This window comes from Chlorocebus sabaeus, chromosome 23 (assembly GCF_047675955.1).
Source record: "Chlorocebus sabaeus isolate Y175 chromosome 23, mChlSab1.0.hap1, whole genome shotgun sequence".
In the NCBI taxonomy this organism is placed as follows: domain Eukaryota; kingdom Metazoa; phylum Chordata; class Mammalia; order Primates; family Cercopithecidae; genus Chlorocebus; species Chlorocebus sabaeus.
In genome coordinates this window covers 13,680,428-13,700,222 of record NC_132926.1, presented here as the reverse complement: position 1 = coordinate 13,700,222, position 19,795 = coordinate 13,680,428, and the positions used below count along the sequence as shown (strand labels likewise).

The 19,795-nt window shown below is 43.6% G+C and overlaps 1 protein-coding gene across 1 annotated transcript in view; it reads right to left on the bottom strand.

Moving 5' to 3' along the window:
- SLIT3 (slit guidance ligand 3) overlaps positions 1-19,795 on the bottom strand; it is a 637,958-nt gene that overhangs the window by 55,785 nt on the left and 562,378 nt on the right. The window contains exons 21-23 of the mRNA XM_008015258.3: positions 6,923-6,991; positions 5,316-5,387; positions 4,638-4,709 (exon numbers count right to left, since the gene is read on the bottom strand). Of these exons, the coding sequence (XP_008013449.3) occupies positions 4,638-4,709; positions 5,316-5,387; positions 6,923-6,991 (213 nt within the window). The remainder of the gene's footprint in view (positions 1-4,637; positions 4,710-5,315; positions 5,388-6,922; positions 6,992-19,795) is intronic.

Genomic DNA, 19,795 nt, shown 5'->3' with positions numbered 1-19,795 from the left:
CTCTGAATCTGTCTTTTCTTTTCTTTTCTTTTTTTTTTTTTTTTTGAGACTGAAACTCGCTCTGTGGCCCAGTCTGGAGTGCAGTGGTGCTATCTCGGCTCACTGCAAGCTCGGCCTCCCAGGTTCACGCCATTCTCCTGCCTCAGCCTCCCGACTAGTTGGACTACAGGCGCCCACCACCATGCCTGGCTAATTTTTTGTATTTTCAGTGGAGATGGGGTTTCACCATGTTAGCCAGGATGGTCTCCATCTCCTGACCTCATGATCCGCCCGCCTCGGTTTCCCAAAGTGCTGTGATTACAGGTGTGAGCCACTGTGCCTGGCCTGTCTTTTCTTCTTATACATGAAACGTTTGGACAGAAAAATTTTCATTATTCACTCTTCAATCCTAAATTCTGCAGTTAAACTTTTGTTTATTGATTTTCATTTTAGAGATGTCAAAGTGCCAGCCCTGGCCCATGGTTGGGAGGCCACAGTGAGTCACCTTCCAGCTCTGCAGAATTTTTCTGATGTTCTAATTCCTGGTCAAAAGTGGAACAGAGTTGCCTGGTAAGGGAGTGAGCTCTTTGTCTCAGAAGGTAATCAAGCAAAGGGCTTCTTTCCATGGATGTTTTAAGGAGAATTTAGGCAATTAGTAGAGCTGTGATGAACAGCCCCATGTGTATCAACAGCACAATTCTCACTTCAGGGACTAGGAGCTAAAAATACTGAGGATGGTGAATGATAAAGGATGCTGAATGATAATCCCACTGGCTCCTTCATGGGCACACACTGAAATTGCCTGCCAGAGCTAACAGATTCCAGGTGGCCCTCCTGTGCCTGGGGCAAGACAGTTGGGACCACACGCATACAAGGCATGTGACTTGGTGTGGGGCAAAGATCAGGGGATGCATGGATCCCGTAAGAAGGATGAGGATGTCCACAGGAATGTTCTCTTTTTGCTATTTTCAGATTCGGAGCCAAGTAGAAAAAGCATTTTTCATACAATGTTTTGTACTCAGGGCTAAATGACCACCCTCCTGTTGTGCTCTCCTGAAATGTATTCATATCCACCCATACACACACACACACACACACACACACACACACACACACACACACTCCCTCTCTCTCTCTTAAATGTCAGTTTTCTCTTCCTGCTTCCCAGATCACTTTTTGGCCTTTGTCTACTCCAAAACTAAACCTTGACGCTCATTCTTCTTCCTGCTGCAAACACCCAACATCTCTGGGTCTCTGGTCATTTCTGAAAGTTTAATTAAAAGAATGAAACCCCTCAGAAATGGGGAGGAATATATAAATGTTCAAATGCAGTTGTAGATAATGTAATTCTTGATTTTAAAAAGCCAATCTTTCTTCCAGCTCCCTCAGTTGTAAATATGTTACCATCTTCATTCATCTTTATTGATTTATTATTATTTTTTTTAAACAAGGTCTTGCTCTGTGTTATCCAGGCTGGAGTGCAGTGGCTCAATCACTGCTCACTGCAGCCTCCACCTGCCTGCCTCAATTGATCCTCCCACCTCAGCCTCCCGAGTAGCTAGGACTACAGGCACACACCACCATGCCTGGCTAACTTTTGTAGTTTTAGTAGGGACAGGGTTTCACCATATTGGTCAGGCTGGTCTTGAATCCTGACTTCAGGTGATCCACCCGCCTTGGCCTCCCAAAGTGCTGGGATTACAGGCGTGAGCCACCCTACCCGGTCTTCATTCATCTTTACCTTTGCCTTCATTTGTTATAAAAATGACTTTATATAAACATTATCCCATTTTTTTCATTTGCTCTCTCACAGTCTTTCTTCATAGGTATAAATGTTTACAAGTTATAACTGTAACACATATACAAGTTAGGTGTATGTCTCCATGTAGCGCTGTGCGATGAGCGCTTCCCCACAGTGCTATCTAGTTTTCGTCTTTGCCTCTTTTAATAATTGCACTTCACTGACTGGTTGCCTCATGGTTTCCTTAAACATTTCCCCACTGTGGCCCTTGTAGGTAATATTTAAAATTTAGGTTAAAAAAACCAGTACAACAAAGATTTTAATGCACAGAACCTTTCCCTCATTTTGGATGATTCTTTAACCTAAATTCCTAGGTGTGTAATTAGTGGGAGAAAGGATACAAATATTGTAAAAGAAATGTAGCCTATAAACATTTTTACTTTCCTGAATTGGCCCTTAGGCAGAAAATCGTTGCTCCCCACTGAGGTAGATGGTTGGACTGAGGTGCTCTAAGATCCCTTGTTATGCACAAAATCTCATGATTCTAAAATGATGATGTTGAAAGCCTATTCTTTTTTTTTTTTTTCTTTTGAGACAGGGTCTGGCTCTATTGCCCAGGCTGGAGTACAATGGCATGATCTCAGCTCACTGCAACCTCTGCCTCCCAGGCCTAAACCATTCTCCCACTTTCGCCTCCCAAGTAGCTGGGACCACAGGAGTATGTTCCCATGCCTGGCTAATTTTTTGTATTTTTTGGTAGAGACAGGGTTTCGCCACGTTGCCCAGACTAGTCTTGAAGTCCTGGGCTCAAGCAATCCTCCTGCTTCGACCTCCCAAAGTGCTGGGATTACACTTTGGTGTGAGCCACCACGCTGGGGCAAGCCTACTCATTCATATTTCAAGAAGTGCCAGCATGTTGTATGGTTACGTGTACCGCTGATGAACTCATGGCAGTAGTAGTGCCGGGCTGGGGCAAACAAGATGTCGAGGAAGGAGAAAACCCTGGCCAGGCTGGTGGTGTTCACCCCATCACCCCCACCACCCCAAAAGACAGACAGATGGACGGGCAAACATTTTCTCTCCCTCTTACATATTGATTTGCCTCAACCATCACTACACTAATTATGGACAGATGCATGCAGATTCCTTCAAATTGGCAGGTCCCACCTACTGGCAGCGAACCCACGCACAGAACTATTAGACTGGGATGGAAGACAATAGGTTGGGATTGAGGGGGAATGGTAGGAGAAGGAAGGGGGAGCAGGTCCGTCTTCAGCCCTGGCCAGTGATACGAGCCCATCTCCTGCTGTGTTCAACTGGAAACAGGGAAATGGTTGTGCTGATGTTTCCATTCTCAAACTCCCCAGAGAAGGTGGATAATAAATAAGTGACAATAACAGATTGCACACTGTCAGCGCGGGCACTTCTTTGCCCCCAGAGAATTGATTTTTAATAACAGCGCAGATGACATGTGGCGGGAGTTGTCGCTGACACCGGTGTTTTGTGGGCCTTAATAATTCACATCAGCCCAGAGACTCCGAAATGGACTAGCTTGTTGGGTGCTGTTTGTGGATTGCTACTGAGCTCTGGAAAGGGCCCCGGGTCCCAGGAGGCTGGATTCCGCAACCTCCTACCTGCTAGACCTTGGCCAGTGACTTCACCAGTCTGGGCCTCGGTTTCTCCAAAATTGGGCAGAATTGTCTTGGTCTCACAGCACTGTTGCAAAAGGTTAGAGGAAGAAAACTGTCCCATAAAATATGTTGATCACCATTATAGTAATAATGATCTAGAAAGTCAGGAAGTTGACAGGTTTGGGGGCGGAGTATCTGGCATCTCTGTTTTCATGAATAGCATTCAAGGGTGATATTCAAAGGACCAAAGGAATTCAAAGGAATGTGCTAATAAAGAAGCAGCAAGATGGGAAAGCACAAAAATCAGGAGTTAATCAGGCCCAGGGTTGGGGGTGGTGGTGGGGTGCCTTCCTGCCCTAGCAAGCTATCATATAAGAATAATAACAAGTGAATGTTTCTTAAGCATTTACAGTGCCAGAGCTGTGTTAAGTACTTCACTTACAGTATCTCATTTAATCCTCATAAGACCCCGTGAGGCAATTACCATAATTATCTGATTTTATGGATGAGAAGACACTCAGCTACCCATGTGTAGGACAGGGCCAGGCAGGCAAGGAGAGCGGGCTGGGTGTGGGGGTTGCAGCCTGCACGACTCTGTTTAAAGGGGCAGGGCTGCTCAGCCATGCAGGAATGCAGAGGCAGGGCCCTGGTATGGCCAGGTCTCTCAATTTTCCAAAAGAATATAGAGGGTGGGATTTGTGCAAGAAACCTCCTGATATTTAAATGTTGACAGCTTATTAAGCTTTGTGGTTTTAAAAAGACACTCTGTGAGCCAACCCCACAACTGCTAACTAATAGCTGTCTGTGAGCTGGACGGGGCCCCTGGGTTTCCAGCTTGTGATCTCTGGGGTAGGAGCTGTGTTTCCATGCAGAGGTTCACCATGCTGCATCGCCCCTCTGAGGAAATGACTGTAAACAGAATGATGTCGAAACGTGGCTATGGCCACACACTATGCCCAAACTAGAGGGCAGGATACAACTGCATATCCTAATCCTCACAAGGGAGGTGCTATTGATCCCATTTTACACATAAAGAAGCAGAAGGTTGAAGGGGCTGAGTGATTTGCTCAAGGTTCCACAGTGGTAGTGGGCTGGAGCCTGGGAATGGCAGACTCTCAAGGGTACTCTCTCTACTCCACTGAGCAAATAAGGGTACTGGGTAGGAAGGTGTGTTTGGGGGTGGAGTGGGCTTTGGGCAAAGGAGAGTGGGGAAGGGGAGTGCTTAGTCTGCTTCCTGCTGTCACTCAGCAATGTGTAAGTCAAAATCAGCACACTGGGGTACTCACAGCACTCGCAGGGACCGCAGCCCATTGAAGGCATGGACGGGGATGCACCTCAGCCGGTTGTAGCTCAGGATCCTGTGGAAAAGGAGGCACGTGCCCTGTTGTGTCTTTCTATTCACTACCATGCATAGATGCACTGTTCACGTTGTGAAGCAAAGCAAATGGTTTATCTTTTTAATGTTGATATATTGACAGAACATCCCCTAAAGGGACAAGAAACCTCTTCACCAATCCAGGAAGTGCACTGGCTTTACTTCCTCAGTTTACTCAGGTTCTGTCGCAGGCTGGTTTTCTAACCAGCTTGCTCATCACCTCTCTCTCCTGTCCAATGATGAGTGCTCACAATGTACAAAGCTAATGGGAAATAAATGGGTCTGAGCAAAATACAATTGTGTAGGAAAACCATTTACTGGGAAAGAAAATTCACAAACCACAAAAGGTATTCCTAAGACAGGCTTCTTCAGAAGCGATGAGGTTCTAGTTCCTCTCTAATTGCCTGGACAGTGGAAGGCTTCCTACTTTATCTTCCTTCTGATGATTAAGGTCTGTCTTATGCTAGGGCAGCCACAGGCCTGAGGGTCATTAGGGCAGAAAACCCAGTCCTGCCGGGAGGGAGGGAAAGAGTGACCATCTCCTGCTGGGCCCACGGGCATGGTAAACACAGCATCTCAGCGTACTCACAGAGTGGAGAGGTGAGACATGTTGCTGAAGGTGTAGTTGGTCAGCGTGCTGATGCTGTTGTTGCTCAGGTCACTAGGAAAAGTAAAACAGAGGGGCCATGCTTTTGTCTTTGTTGCATCTGTAGGAGGCCATTCCCAAGTATCACATACCTGCCATCCACCCACCCATCTACCCATCCACCTATCCACCCACCTATTCATTAATTTACTCATTCATCTATCCATCCCACTGCTGGCCTATTTATCTACTCTCCCACTCACCCATCCGCTTGCCCATCCATCCATCCATCCATCCATCCATCCATCCATCCATCCATCTATCCATCCATCTACCTACCCACCCACCCACTCACCCATCTACCCCTCATGTATTTATCATATTTATCCCACACACTCACCTGCCTGCCTGCCCACCCATCCATCCATCCTACCCTCTTTTTCTCCCTCCCACCATTCATCCACCCACTTATCCACCCGCTCATTCATCCAAATGGTCATTTTCCATTCAAACACTTATTCAATCATTCAAGCAATTGTCGTTCATTTATCCATCTTTTCACTTATGCAGATAGTCAATCATTCAGTTACATGACTATTCATCCATTTCACTGTACTAACAAAATATGATAAATAAAATAACAATCTCTCCTTGTTTTAGTACTTTTTCCCCTGATTAATTCTTTTCACTGTTCCTCTATCCCCCTTCTCTTCTGACATTCATTTATTCCATCTTATCAGGTTCTCTCTTAGGAGGACTGAGGTTGGTGGGAGTGCAGTCCTCTGCCAGCTGCAACCTTGAGCTTCCCTGCGGGGATAAACATCCAGAGCCGCGGCAATGTTAGCTGCACATTAGAATCACCTGGGGAGCTTTTAAATCCTCTGATGCCTGAGTTCCATGCCCAGATATTCTGATTTAATTGATCTAGCATGGGCTTGAGCATCAGTAGTTAAAAAAAAAAAACAAAACTGCTCAGGTGATTTCTCTAATCAGCTGACGGTGAGGACCATTGCTTCACAGCAGTGGTTCTCAACTGGGGGCACTTGTGCTCCCTCAGTGACATTTGGCAAAGTCTGGAGATATTTCTGGTTGTCAATACTGGGGGAAGTATTACTGGCATCTAGTGAGGAGAGGCCAGGGATGTTGTTAAACATCCTATAATGTCTATGACAGCCTCCCAACAACCAAGAATTATCTAACCCCAAATGCCCATAGTTTCGCGGTTGAGAAATCCTTATCTAGCGGCTGGTTTCAGGAGTTTATAGGAATCCAGCCCACAGAGAGATGGTGTTCTTTCACCTTTTCTCAGTAGGTCTCCTATTTTCCCAAGGGTAAGTAAGTTTACCAGTAGGTCTCCTACTTTCCCAAGGGTAAGGGAAAGTCTCCTACTTTCCCAAGGGTAAGTTGGTTCACAACTTGCTCTTTCATTCTGCAAGAACTCCCACTCTGCCTTTGTAGACTGGCTTCTGGTCCTCCTAAGCAGACACAGGCATCTTTCAATTACCACTTGCATCAGCCTGCAGCTCTGTTTTCTCTTACCATCCACTTCAGTTTCCTGAGCGACCCCAGGAGGGAAAAATAAACACCCCACCCAATACTGGGCTCCTTACATAAGCGTCAGGTGTCGGAGGGCGGACAGCTCTCTGGGCACAGCTGTTAGGTGGTTTCCTTCCAGGTACCTGAAAGAGGCGCGGAGTGACAACACCTGAGAAAGAGACACTGTACAAATTCTCACCTTTTCAGAGAAGCCTCCCTGACTTTCCAGGCTGGATTGGGTCCCTCTTTTACTCTTAGAGCCTCCCTCCCCCACTTCAAAGCATTACTATATTTGTCATTTAATATTTATTTGATTATCAAATTAATGACATTTTTTCTCCACTGGACTTACACATTTCATGTTGGCAGGATTCTTGTCTAAAATTGCCCACCATTGGATCCCCCTGTGGCTGTTTACGGAGCTGATACATAGTAGGTATTCAATAAATATTTGTTTAATAAACAAAGCACTCATTTTATACTCAGCCCTCACAATATCCTTATGTGGTAGGAAGTCACAGTTGAAGAAAAGTTCAGAGATGTTAATACACTTGCCCAAGGTCATGCAGCAAGCAAGTGGTTGAGCTAGAACTTGAACCCAGCTCTGACTGTAGTCTTACCACAATTCCACACTTAGCTTCCAGAAGCTGTTGGGAGAACTGAGCCAGGCATGATTCATTTTAAGAACCCTAATTCAACGTTGACTATCTCTGATGTACATTTGGAGACTGAGGAAATGACAGAGATAGCACTGTACTACAGTTCCCAGCAGAAGGACCACATGGCAGGAAGGGACAGGGGTTCAGAGTGAGGGTGCACCCAACAGATGGGGACTCCTTCCGGACAGGCAAAGGCTGAGCCTAGACCTGCCTGGACTTCAGCATCCTACACTGACCTGCTCACCTAGGATGAGGCCGCCTCCTCAAGTGTGGCTTAAGACAAGAAAGTCTCATTGCAATTATGTAATCATGAATTACCAAGGTTATTCCCACCTATAAATAAAAGTTAATGCTATCCTCAAGCGGGGACAGGCCAATTCCTTCACCCCCACCCTTGCTGTAAACCCCTTTCTCCAGGCTTTCTGTTGCTCTCAGGACAAAGCTGAAGAACATTTAAGATGGTTTACAAGAACTGCTTTGATCTCCTTGGTGATCTAAAGCTCCCATAGCATCTTCTAAGAGTCAACACATAGCCACTGCTGTCCATTTGTCAAGTGTCTGCCTTAAGCTCCATGAGGCTAGACCTAGGTCTATCTTTTGCTAGCCCGGTGCTTCTCAAACTTAACATACATGCAAATCACCTGGAATTGCTAGACCACAGATTCTGACCCTAACTCTGGGGTAAGGTTGGAGAATCTGCATTTCTAATGAGCTCCTGGGTGATGGTGGTGACTGCTGGTCTGCAGACCACATTTTGAGTAATAAGGTGCTAGCACACTACCTGGTGTGCAGTAGATCTACCGCAAAATGACTGAATGGGATAGAAATGGGTTAAAACAGAATATGGGTCAAGGTGTCAATGACTGAACCAGCCTTAGCTTTAAGGCCACATTGGAATGTACATTATCTTACATTATCTTTAATTGTTTAATTAAGACCAAGTAACTTTCCTCCTATGGCTGGCTCCTGGGGACTCTCATGGCAGAGGATGCTGGACTGGACCTGATAAGGTCTTAGGTGGCCATGGCATATTGGACTGATGTCCTTTAGGTTTGATCCTTGGTTGTGTACCCATTATGGGCCAAGAGCTATGCTAAATCCTGGGGGAAATACAAAGATGAACCAGATTCCACTTCTGTCTCAGGGAGCCTAAAATTCAGTCATGCACATGCTTAGATTGTGCCCTCAGACAGAAAAGCCAAGAGAAATGCATTCATTCATGCATGCATTAATTCAGGCACAAGTATTTATTGAACGATTATGATGTGCCAAGTATCGTATATACTGGGGAACAAGATAGCCATAATGCCTGCTTTCAGGCAATTAAAAATCAAATATAGGTGGAGAGGGAGAGGGAGGCAGGGAGGGAGGGAGAGGGAGGGAGGGAGGCAGGCAGGGAGGGAGAAGGATGCAGGGAGGGAGGGAGAGGGATGCAGGGAGGGAGGGAGAGGGAGGCAGGGAGGGGGCAGGGAGATGGGGGGAGAGAGAGAGTGCATGCACGAGAGCAAGCAGACAGATGTATAAAGAAATATAAATTATGAATTGCAATCTGTGCTTTCTGGGGAAGGAACAAGGAAACACCAAGGGGCTTACTGCAGAAAGATGCAGCTGAGGGGCCAGCTGTGGTGGCTCATGCCTGTAATCCCAATACTTTGGGAAGCTGAGGCGTGTGGATCACTTGAGGTCAGGAGTTTGAGAACAGCCTGGCCAACATGGTGAAATCCCCCTCCTAAAACAAATAAACAAACAAACAAACAAACAAAAACCCAAAAAACAAAAATACAAAAAATACAGCTGGATGTGGAGGTACATGCCTGTAATCCCAGCTACTCACGAGGCTGAGGCAGGAGAATCGCTTAAACCCAGGAGGCAGAGGTTGCAGTGAGCCAAGATTGCGCTACTACACTCCAGCCTGGGTGACAAAGCAAGACTGTGTCTCAAAAAAAAAAAAAAAAAGGAAAAAAAAGAAAAGAAATATGCTGGCCAGGCACAGTGGCTCACTCTTGTAATCCCAGCACTTTGGGAGGCTGAGGCAAGTGGATCACTTGAGGCCAGGAGTTCGAGAGCAGCCTGGCCAACATGGCAAATCCCCATCTCTACTAAAAATACAAAAATTAGCTAGGTGTGGTGGCACGTGCCTGTAGTCCCAGCTACTAGGGAGGCTGAGGCAGGAGAATCGTTTGAACCCAGAAGGCCAAGGTTGCAGTGAGCCAAGATGGTGCCACTGCACTCTAGCCTGGGCAACAGAGCAAGACTCTGTCTCAGGGAAAAAAAAAAAAAAAAAAAAAAGGAAGATGCACAGCTGAGGAGGACATATTTTAAGATGAGGATTGATAGGTGAAAAGGGTGAAGACTTGGAAAGAGCAGGGGAGGTGGAAGAGTCTGGCAAGAATGCAGCCTGTGGACAGTCCAGAGCTTGAGTTCTGAGGCAGAGAAGGCAGGTTGAGGGGCTGAAGTCTCGTGGGCCAGGAGAGGACAGTGGGAGACAGGGTAGATCACGCTGAGGCCTTGGAGGTTATTTTATTCAAAGCACAATGACAGGCCTTGACTGCAGACAAGGGCAGAGGGTGGTGTTGCAGAGCTTCCTCGGGCCTCTCATCTATACTCACCCTCTGCCCTCCCCGTGTGAAAGGCTGTGGGGCATTTGCATTCTGAGTGGATGCTTGCCCTATTCCGCAGCAGGGGCAGGGGCTCAGCTGGTGGTGGGAAGGAGCAGACACCGGGATGGGGTACTTGTCTAGCTTATTCCTTTGGCCAGGGAGACTCTGCTCTGTGCAGGCTGAAGGAGGGGAGGATAAACTGTTGGGCCATCATTCACACAGCTGCAGGAAGTGTTCTGTGGACAGTGTGGCTATGGGGAGCTTGGAGGCAGAAGCTGGAGGAATGAGCAGGACAGGCAGAGGGGCGCTGGTCCACGGAGCATCTCCTCTCCAGGGAGATCTGAGGGAGTTGCTGGGAAGGGGGTTGACCTGAGATTGACAGCGGCTTCCCACCTTCTATGCTGCTCATTCTATGCTGCCACTACTGGGGCCCAAAGACTGGCTTAGTTTGCATGTAAATCTCCAGCTAAACTTTACCACCACTTCAACTAATAATGGTACCCTAAATCACTGAGGATGTGATTATAGAGACCACTGATCCTATGCCCTGCTGACAAATTCATACAAAGATCACACTACCAAAGGGACTCAAAATCAAAGCCAAAGTACCTTAATCAACAACATATATACATCCTCAGAGAACATTCTCCCCTACAAAACCAATTTCAAACAATTAGAACAAGTGACTGTGACACCATTTGTGCAGGAATCCAAGGAAGGACACAGGAAATATGAAAAAGCAGGGAAATATGATGCTACCAAAGGGCCACAATTGTCTGGCAACAGATCCTAATCAAAAAGAATTCCTTGAAATGCCAGGTAAAGAATTCAAGATGTTATTCTTAAAGAAGCTCAATGAGATGCAAGAGAAATCTGAAAATGAACACAAAGAAATTTAAAAATCAATCTAGGATATAAATAAGAAATTTCCAAGGAGACAGGCATCTTAAAAACAAAACAAAACAAAAAAAACAATGCCAAAGCCCAGGTACAGTGGTTCATGCCTTTAATTCTAGCACTTTGGGAGGCCAGCAGGAGGATTGCTTGAGCCCAGGAATTTGAGACCAGCCTGCGCAATATAGTGAGACCCTGTCTTTACAAAAAATAAAAAGTTAGTTGGGCAAGGTAGCATGTGCCTGTGGTCCCAGCTACTAGGGAGGCTGAGGTGGGAGGATTGCTTGAGCCTGGAAGGTCAAGGCTGCAGTGAGCTGTGATCACACTACTGCACTTCAGCTTGAGTGACAGAGTTAGACCCTGTCTCAAAAACAAAAACAAAAATGCCAAGCAGAATTCTGAAACTAAAAAATTAATTGAAGGAAATACAAAATACATTAGAAAATTTCAATAATAGACTACAACAAGCAGAAGAAAGAATCTCAGAACTTGAAGACAGGTCTTTTGAAATAATCCAGTCAGACAAAAATAAGGATAAAAGAATAAAAAGAATGAACAAAGACTTTGAGATGTGTGGGAGTAAAGTGACCAAACTTATGTATTGTTGATATTATCAAGGGGAAAAAGAGAGAAAAAAGTTAAACTTATGAATTGTTGATATTACCAAGGGGGAAAAGAGATCAAAAAGTTTAGAAAACGTATGTGAGAAAGTAATTGATGAAAATTTCCGAAGTCTATCAAGAGAGTTAGACATCCATTTACAGGAGGCCCAGAAATTTTCAGGCAAATACATTGCAAAAAGAATATCATTATAGCATATTATATTAAGAATGTTTAATATAAAAGTGAAATAAAGGATTTTAAAATTAGCAAGAGAAAAGCATGGAGTCATATACAAAGGAAACCCCTCAGACTAACAGAAGACTTCTCTCAGAAACCTTACAGGTTAAAAGAGAATGTGATGGCATTTTCAAAGTGCTGAAAGAAAAAAAAAACTGTCAGCCAAGAATTTTGTATTCTGCCAAAGTAAGCTTTACAAATTAAGGATAAAGTCCTTCCCTGACAAGCAAACACTAAGGGATTTGCCACCACTAGAGCGATCCTATAGGAAATGTTCAATGAGGTCTTAAATGTGAAAATTAAAGGTCAATATTCACTGTCACAAAAAATCATGAAAGTAGAAAACTCACAGTTCATATAAAACAATTATACAAAGGAGGAAAAGAAAGGAATCAAATGGCAACACCACAGAATTTCACCAAACCACAAAGACAGAAAAAGAAAGAAACAAAGAATTTATAAAACAACTTGAAAACAATCAACAATGTGACAGGAATAAAGCCTCACATATCAATACTAACCCTGAATATAAATGGATTAAATGCTCCACCTAAAAGATACAGATTGTCAGAGTGGATAAAGAAACATGATCCAACTATATGTTGCCTACAAAAAACTTATCCTACCCATAAAGATAGAAATAGACTGAAAGTAAAGGGGTGGAAAAAGATATTCCATACAAACAGAAACCAAAAGTGAGCAGGAATAGCTATACTTATATCAGATAAAAAAGACATATCACATAAAACAGTTAAAAAAAGACAAAAAAGTTCATTATATAATGACAAAGGGAACAATTCAGCAAGAGGATGTAATAATCCTAAATATATACACAACCAATATTGGAGAATTCAAATATACAAAACAAGTAATACTGGACCTAATGAAAGAAATAGACAACAATACAATAAAAGTGGGGTTTTGGTAACACCGTACCGACAGTACTAGACAGATCACTGAGACAGAAAATTAACAAAGAAACACTGGACTTAAATTGGACTTTAGGCCAAATGGACTTAATAGACATTTACAGAAATTCTACCCAACGACTACAGAATATACATTCTTTTCACCAGCACATGGAACATTCTCCAAGACAGACCACAAGCTAGCCCACAAAACAAGTCTTAACACATTAAAATACCTGAAATTACATCAAGTATTTTCTCAGATCACAGAGGAGTAAGGCTAGAAATCAATAGCAAGACAAACTTTTGAAACTATCCAAACACATGGAAATTAAACGGCATGCTCTTGAACAACCACTGGCTCAACAAAGAAATTAAAACGAAAATTTTAAAAAATCCAAATGAATGAAAATGAAAAAACAACATACCTGAACCTATGGGATACAGCAAAAGCAGTGCTAAGAGGGAAATTAATAGCATTGAATGCCTACATCACAAAGGTAGGAAGATCACAAATTAACAACCTAACATCACACCCCAAGAAACTAGAAAAAGAAGAACCAAAAAACCCAAAGTTAACAGAAGAAGAGAAATAACAAAGATCATGGTGAAACTAAGGATTCTAGAATGAACAACAAAACAGAAAAGAAATAACAAAAATCAGAGCAGAACTAAATGAAATGGGGACCAAAAGAACAATACAAAAGATTAACAAAGAAAAAGTTGGTTCTTCAAAAAGATAAACAAAATTGATAACTCACTAGCTAAACTAACCAAGAAGAGGGAAGATCCAAATAAATACAATCAGAAATAAAAAAGGAGACATTACAAATGATATTTCAGAAATACAAAAGATCATCAGACTATTATGAACAACTATACAATCACAAACTAGAAAATCTAGAACAAATGGATAAATTCCTGGAAGCATGCAACCTCCTGAAATTGAAACAGGAATGGTAGAACTTTTGAACAGTAGACCCTTAATAAGTAGAGAGACTGAATCAGTAATACAAAATATCCCCCCCTAAACTGCCACCAAAAAGCCCAGGACCATAAATCCAAAGATGGATTCATAGCTGAATTCTAACAAGCACACAAAAAACTAATATTAATCCTCCTGAAACTATTTCAAAAAATTGAGGAGGAGGTAATTCTCCCTTACTCATTCTATGAGGTCAGTATCACCCTAATACCAAAACCAGACAAGGACACAATGAAAAAAGAAAACTACAGGCTAATATCCTGGATGGACATAGGCATAAAAATTCTCAAAAAAATACTAGCAAATTGAATCCAACAGTACATCAAAGAGATAATAGACCATGATCAGGTGGGATTTATTCCAGGAACGAAAGGATGCTTCAATATACACAAAGGTATCACATAAACAGAAATAAGGACAAAAACCATATGATCATCTTAATAGATGCAGAAAAATCATTTGATAAAATTCAGCATCCCTTCATGATATAATTTAGCAAACTACGCATACAAGGAACATACCTCAAATAATAAAGGCTATATACCACTAACTCACAGCCAACATCATCCTTGAAAAAAGTTGAAAGAATTCCCTCTAAGAATCGGAACAAGACAAGAATATCCACTTTTACCACTCTTACTCAACGTAGTATTGGAAGTCCTTACCAGTGCAACCAGCGAAGAGAAAACAAAAGGCATCCAGATTGGAAAAGAGGAAGTCAAATATTTCTGCTGATGATATAATCTTATATCTAGAAAATAAACACTAAATATTTGACCAAAAAACTCTTAGACTTAATAAATGAATTCAGTAAAGTTTCAGGCTACAAAATGAATGTTTAGAAATCAGTAGCATTCCTAAACACCAATAACTATCTAGTCAGGGACCAAATCAAGAAGGCAATCCCACTTAAAAAAGCTAAGACAAGGACAAAAACAAAAACAAAAACAAAACCCTAGGAATATATTTCACCAAGGAGGTGAAAGATGTCTATCAGAACTACAAAACACTGATGAAAGAAATTGTAGACAACACAAACAAATGGAAAAACATCCCATGCTCATGGATTTGAAGAACTAACATTGTTAAAATGACCATACTGCCCAAAGCAATGTACAGATTCATCGCAATCCCTACCAAATGACCAATATCATTTTTCACAGAATTAGAAAAAAAATCCTAAAATTCATATGGAACCAAAAAAGAGCCCAAATAGCCCAAAGCAATCCTGAGCAAAAAGAACGAAGCTGGAGGCATCGTATTACCTGACTTCAAATTATATTACAAGGCCATAGTAACCAAAACAGCACAGTACTGGTATAAAAATTGACACATACATCAATGGTACAGAACAGAGAACCCAGAAATAAAGTCACGTTCCTACAACTAACTGATCTTCAACAAAGTCAAAAATATACACTGGGGAAATGACACCCTATTCAATCAATGGTGCTGGCAAAATTGGATAGCCATATGCTGAAGAATGAAACTGGACCCATACTTTTCGCCATATAAAAAAAATTAACTCACAATGAATTCAAGGCCCAAATGTAAAACATGCAAATATAAAAATCCTAGAAGAAAACCTAGGAAAACTCTTTTGGCCATTGGCCTAGGCAAAGGATTTATGACTAAGTCCTCAAAAGCAAATGCAGTAAAAACAAAAATTAAAAAATTAGACTTCAACTAAAAAGCTTCTGCACAGCCAAAGAAACAACAGTAAACAGACAACCCGCAGGATGCGAAAAATATTTTTAAAGTATGTCTAAACAAAGGTCTAATGTCCAGAATCTATAAGAAACTTGACAAGAAAAAAAAAAAAAACATTAAAAAGTGGGCAAAGGACATGAATAAACATTTCTCAAAAACACACATACAGTTAGTCCAACATATGAAAAATGCTCACCATCACTAATCATCAGAAAAATGCAAATCAGAACCACAATGAGATACCATCTCACACCAGCAGAATGACCATTATTAAAAAGTCTAAAAACCACAGATTTTTGGTGAGAATGTGGAGAGAAAGGAATGCCCATATGCTGTTGGTAGGAATGTAAATCGGCACAACCTTTATGGAAAACAGTATGGTGATTTCTCAAAGAACTAAGAATGGAACTACCATTTGATCCAGCAATGCCACTACTGGGTAAACACCCAAAGAGAAATAAATACTACATCCAAAAGACACCTGCACTTGTATGTCTATCACAGCACTATTCACAATAGTGAAGATATGGAATCAACCTCAATGTCCATCAACAGAGGATTGGATAAAGAAAATGTAGTGTATATTCATGGACACAGGGAGGGGAACAACACACACCGTGGCCTGTTGAGGGTTGCGGGGCAAGGGAAGGGAAAGCATTAGGACAAATACCTAATGCATGCAGGGCTTAAAACCTAGATGATGGGTTGATGGGTGCAGCAAACCACCATGGCACATGTAAACCTGCATAACAAACCTGCACATTCTGCACATGTATCCCAGAACTTAAAATAAAAAAATTAAAAAAAAAAGAAGATGTGGAATATCTATATACATGGAATACTACTCAGCCATAAATAAGAATGAAATCCTGTCTTTTGCAGCAATGTGTATGGAACTGGAGGCCATTATCCTCAGTGAAATGACTCAGAAACAGAAAGTCAAATACTACATGTTCTCGCTTATGAGTGGGGGCTTGACAATGGGTACACATGGACATACCAAGTAGAATAATGGACACTGGAGACTACAAAAGGTGGGAGGGTGGTGAGGGCTGAAAAACTACCTGTCGGGCACAATGTTCAGTATTTGGGTAATGGGTACACTAAAAGCCTAGACTTTACCACAACACAATATATGCATATAAGAAACCTGTACTTGTACCTCCTAAGTATATTGTTTAAAAAGTCAACTGACTGTAGATATTAATTGCATTTACAAAATACCTTCACAGTGACATCTAGACCAAGTGTGTGATCAAACAACCAGGCACCACAGCCTACCCAGTTGAGACAGGAAATTAACTGTTAGAGCCCTGCCTCCTGTCTTCAGTTCATCTTTTATCAGACATTTCCTTGACCTCTGGTTCCAACTCCACTGGCCTTAACCTTCCTAAAATGCCCCATCCCTTCTGATCGGGGGCAGGTCTTTGTACGCAGTAGTTTCTCTTCTCCCTCCTTGCTGGGTTTACTCCTACAGATGCATGGATCTCAGCTCCAGCATTACTTCTCCAATATCAGCTTCCACACCTACCGGTGATATTACAGATTCCCAAAGCATTGGCTGTCTTTTCGTCACAGCATTTGACCCCCATGGTGACATCTTCCGTGTGATTCTGTGATTAATGTCAGCAGAACCATGTCTGCTTGGCTCACCACAGCATTCTCACACTCTGCCTGGCAACAGTAGATGCTCAGGAAACGTCATCTGTGTGATGAAAACCCCTAAACTCCTCAGGGAGAGCTGCATTTGGCACGATGGAGCCAAGCAGAAGTTGCTTTCAGTGCAGAATGTCCCCAGCGACCTGGCAGCACAGCTCAGAAGACTCAGAATCAAAGCTTTCACATCAGAAATGCAGATGCAGTGGTGGGGAGAGCTCTCTTTGTAACAAGCCCTTCATGAAAACTCTGAACTCCAAAGTTGTGTGTAGCCTGCAGCCCAGGCTCCCAGAGGGACCCTTTCAGGAGACTGCCCTCTTGCCCCACCAGCCTTAGAACTGCCTGAGTGTTTCTGGCAGGTCAACCTTTGCATTTGACCTGCATTTAAATGCTCTGTTTCAGCCCCAGTGCAAACACACAAGGGCACATCTGCCTTGCATGAAACTCCACACAGATCTCTGTGAATGGGTGTTCCCCATTCCTGTTGGGAGCTTTGTGGTGCTGACTGATGCCCCACAAAGAACTCAGACCAGCTGAATGTCCACGGAGAAGGAGGGAAGTCACCTTCCCAGAGACTCCACTCCAGGCCAGAATTTCCACTAGAGTGCTGGAGTGATGTGGGGAGCAGCTCAGGGGTCAGGCCGCTGAGGCTCACATCCTGACTCTACTATCTAACAGCTGTGTGACCTTGGGCAAGGTACTTAACCTCTTTGAGCTTACATCTAGTCACCTGTAAAATGAACCTTATAATAATCACCACCTTGATGTAATTCTGAGGATTAAATGAGAGTCTCTGTGAACAGTTCTCAGAGCAGTACCTGGCACAGTGGTGGCCAACACATTTTAAATATACATACTCACGCACATACATATAGATAGATACACATATGCATGCATGCACACACACACACACATGTGTGCACGCACACACACACACACCTCCATCCAATAATACATGTAGCTTATTGAAAGATAATGTTCCTCTTGCTGTTCATTCTCTTCTTCTTCCAGGGTAGTATTTCTAAAATGAGAATTGGATCATGCCACTTAAAATTCTTCCTAGATTCCTGCATTTCTCTTGGAGGCAGCTCTCCCTATACCTACAAGAACTTACATACCCCTCCCCAAGCTTTCAGCACACATCACCGTCTTTGTCATCCTATTTGCTCCATCTCACAGCCTTCGTGGTTTCTCGAATTTAAGATCTTTCCCCCTTGATGTCTTCATAAAACATGTTCTTTCTACTCTGTTTCCCTCCTTTACTTTCCTGGGAAATCCCCCTCTACTCCGTGTGTAAAATGCCTGATCTTCTGGTCAGCTTTCTTACTGCCTTTCTCCCCTACTCTAAGTTTCTGAGAAAGGGGATCTTATCTGTTATGGTAGCCACTGTATCTTCAGCTGCCTCCACTGCGTCTGGCACAATGAACTCAATGAACGGATGAGTGAAGGGAGCCTTCTCGGCTCTCGGCCTGTGCTCAGGCCGCCCACGGCCCCTCCCACAGATGGCTGTGACTCTCCGATAGTATGAAGTGTCCTCTACTGGTGCCATCTGCTGAGGTTTTCTCTGGGCCAGGGCCTGTGCCAGGACTCGTAAGTGCTGCTGTGCCCAGAGCCGGCCCACCCTCCAAAGATGTGATCAACCCCTCCAGCTGGCTGGAGGCACATTTCAGTTTCTCTCCCTGGGCCAGGGAATGTCAAGGATGTAGTCAGTGCTGGGCAGTTGTTCTATTAAGTGCTCTGGGGAACGGGGGAGATATAGAAGGCAGCAGGCTCTTCTCGGGCAGCAGCTGGCCTTGCTAGAGAAGGCCCAGCTGTCGGGATGGACATGGCCAGAACCACTGACAGGTACCTATAGCCTCATGGCAGGGGGCCTGGGCTTGCCTTCTCCCTGCTGCAATGCAGATGTCAATTTTCAAGAGGACCCATGTAAGTCCCTAGCAAGCCAGGCCACTGGGCAGAACACATAGAGACTTGGGTTTCTGCCACAGGGAGAACTTGGGGTCAGATGGAGCTGGGCTTGAGTCTATACTCTGCTGCTTATTGGCAGTGTGATCTTCAAAGATTATTCAACCTTCAGTAGCTCCGGTTGTCTCATCTGCAAAATGGGAATAATGACACTTGCCTTGAAGAGTTGTTAGCAGGCTGAAATGAGATTACCTATTAAGAAAACCCAGCACAGCATCTGGTACACAGTAAATGCCCTAGAAATGGTAGCGATGGTGGTTTGCCGCATAGACAGGACATTCTTGCTTGCTTTCTTAAAGGCCAGGTGGGCAGAATTTCCTGGATTCCTCCCTTTCCAGAGCACATACTGCCTGAGCCACTCCCTTGTGCTTGTCACCTGCTGCGTCGTGCTCCCCCTTCTCCTGCCTGCATATCTCCCCCAGTAAAACTATGGATGAGGACCAAGCACCACTGAGCTTTCTGGACCCCAGACCTCCAGCCCCTAACTCATTGGAACCCACACAGTGCCAGGCCAGGTCTTTCTTGCTTCTTCACCCAGTGCATTCTTGCCATCACCTCTTGCCACACTCACTCTCAGAGAGTTGCATCGCAGCCCTGTGCCCTCCTACCTGCTGGTTGAGCCCCATCCCTTTCCTGTCTCCTGTCAGTGCTATGTGTGCACACACACACACACACACACGCACATGCATATGTACACTGCCAGACTGCTTCGCACGATGTTCTCAGACCT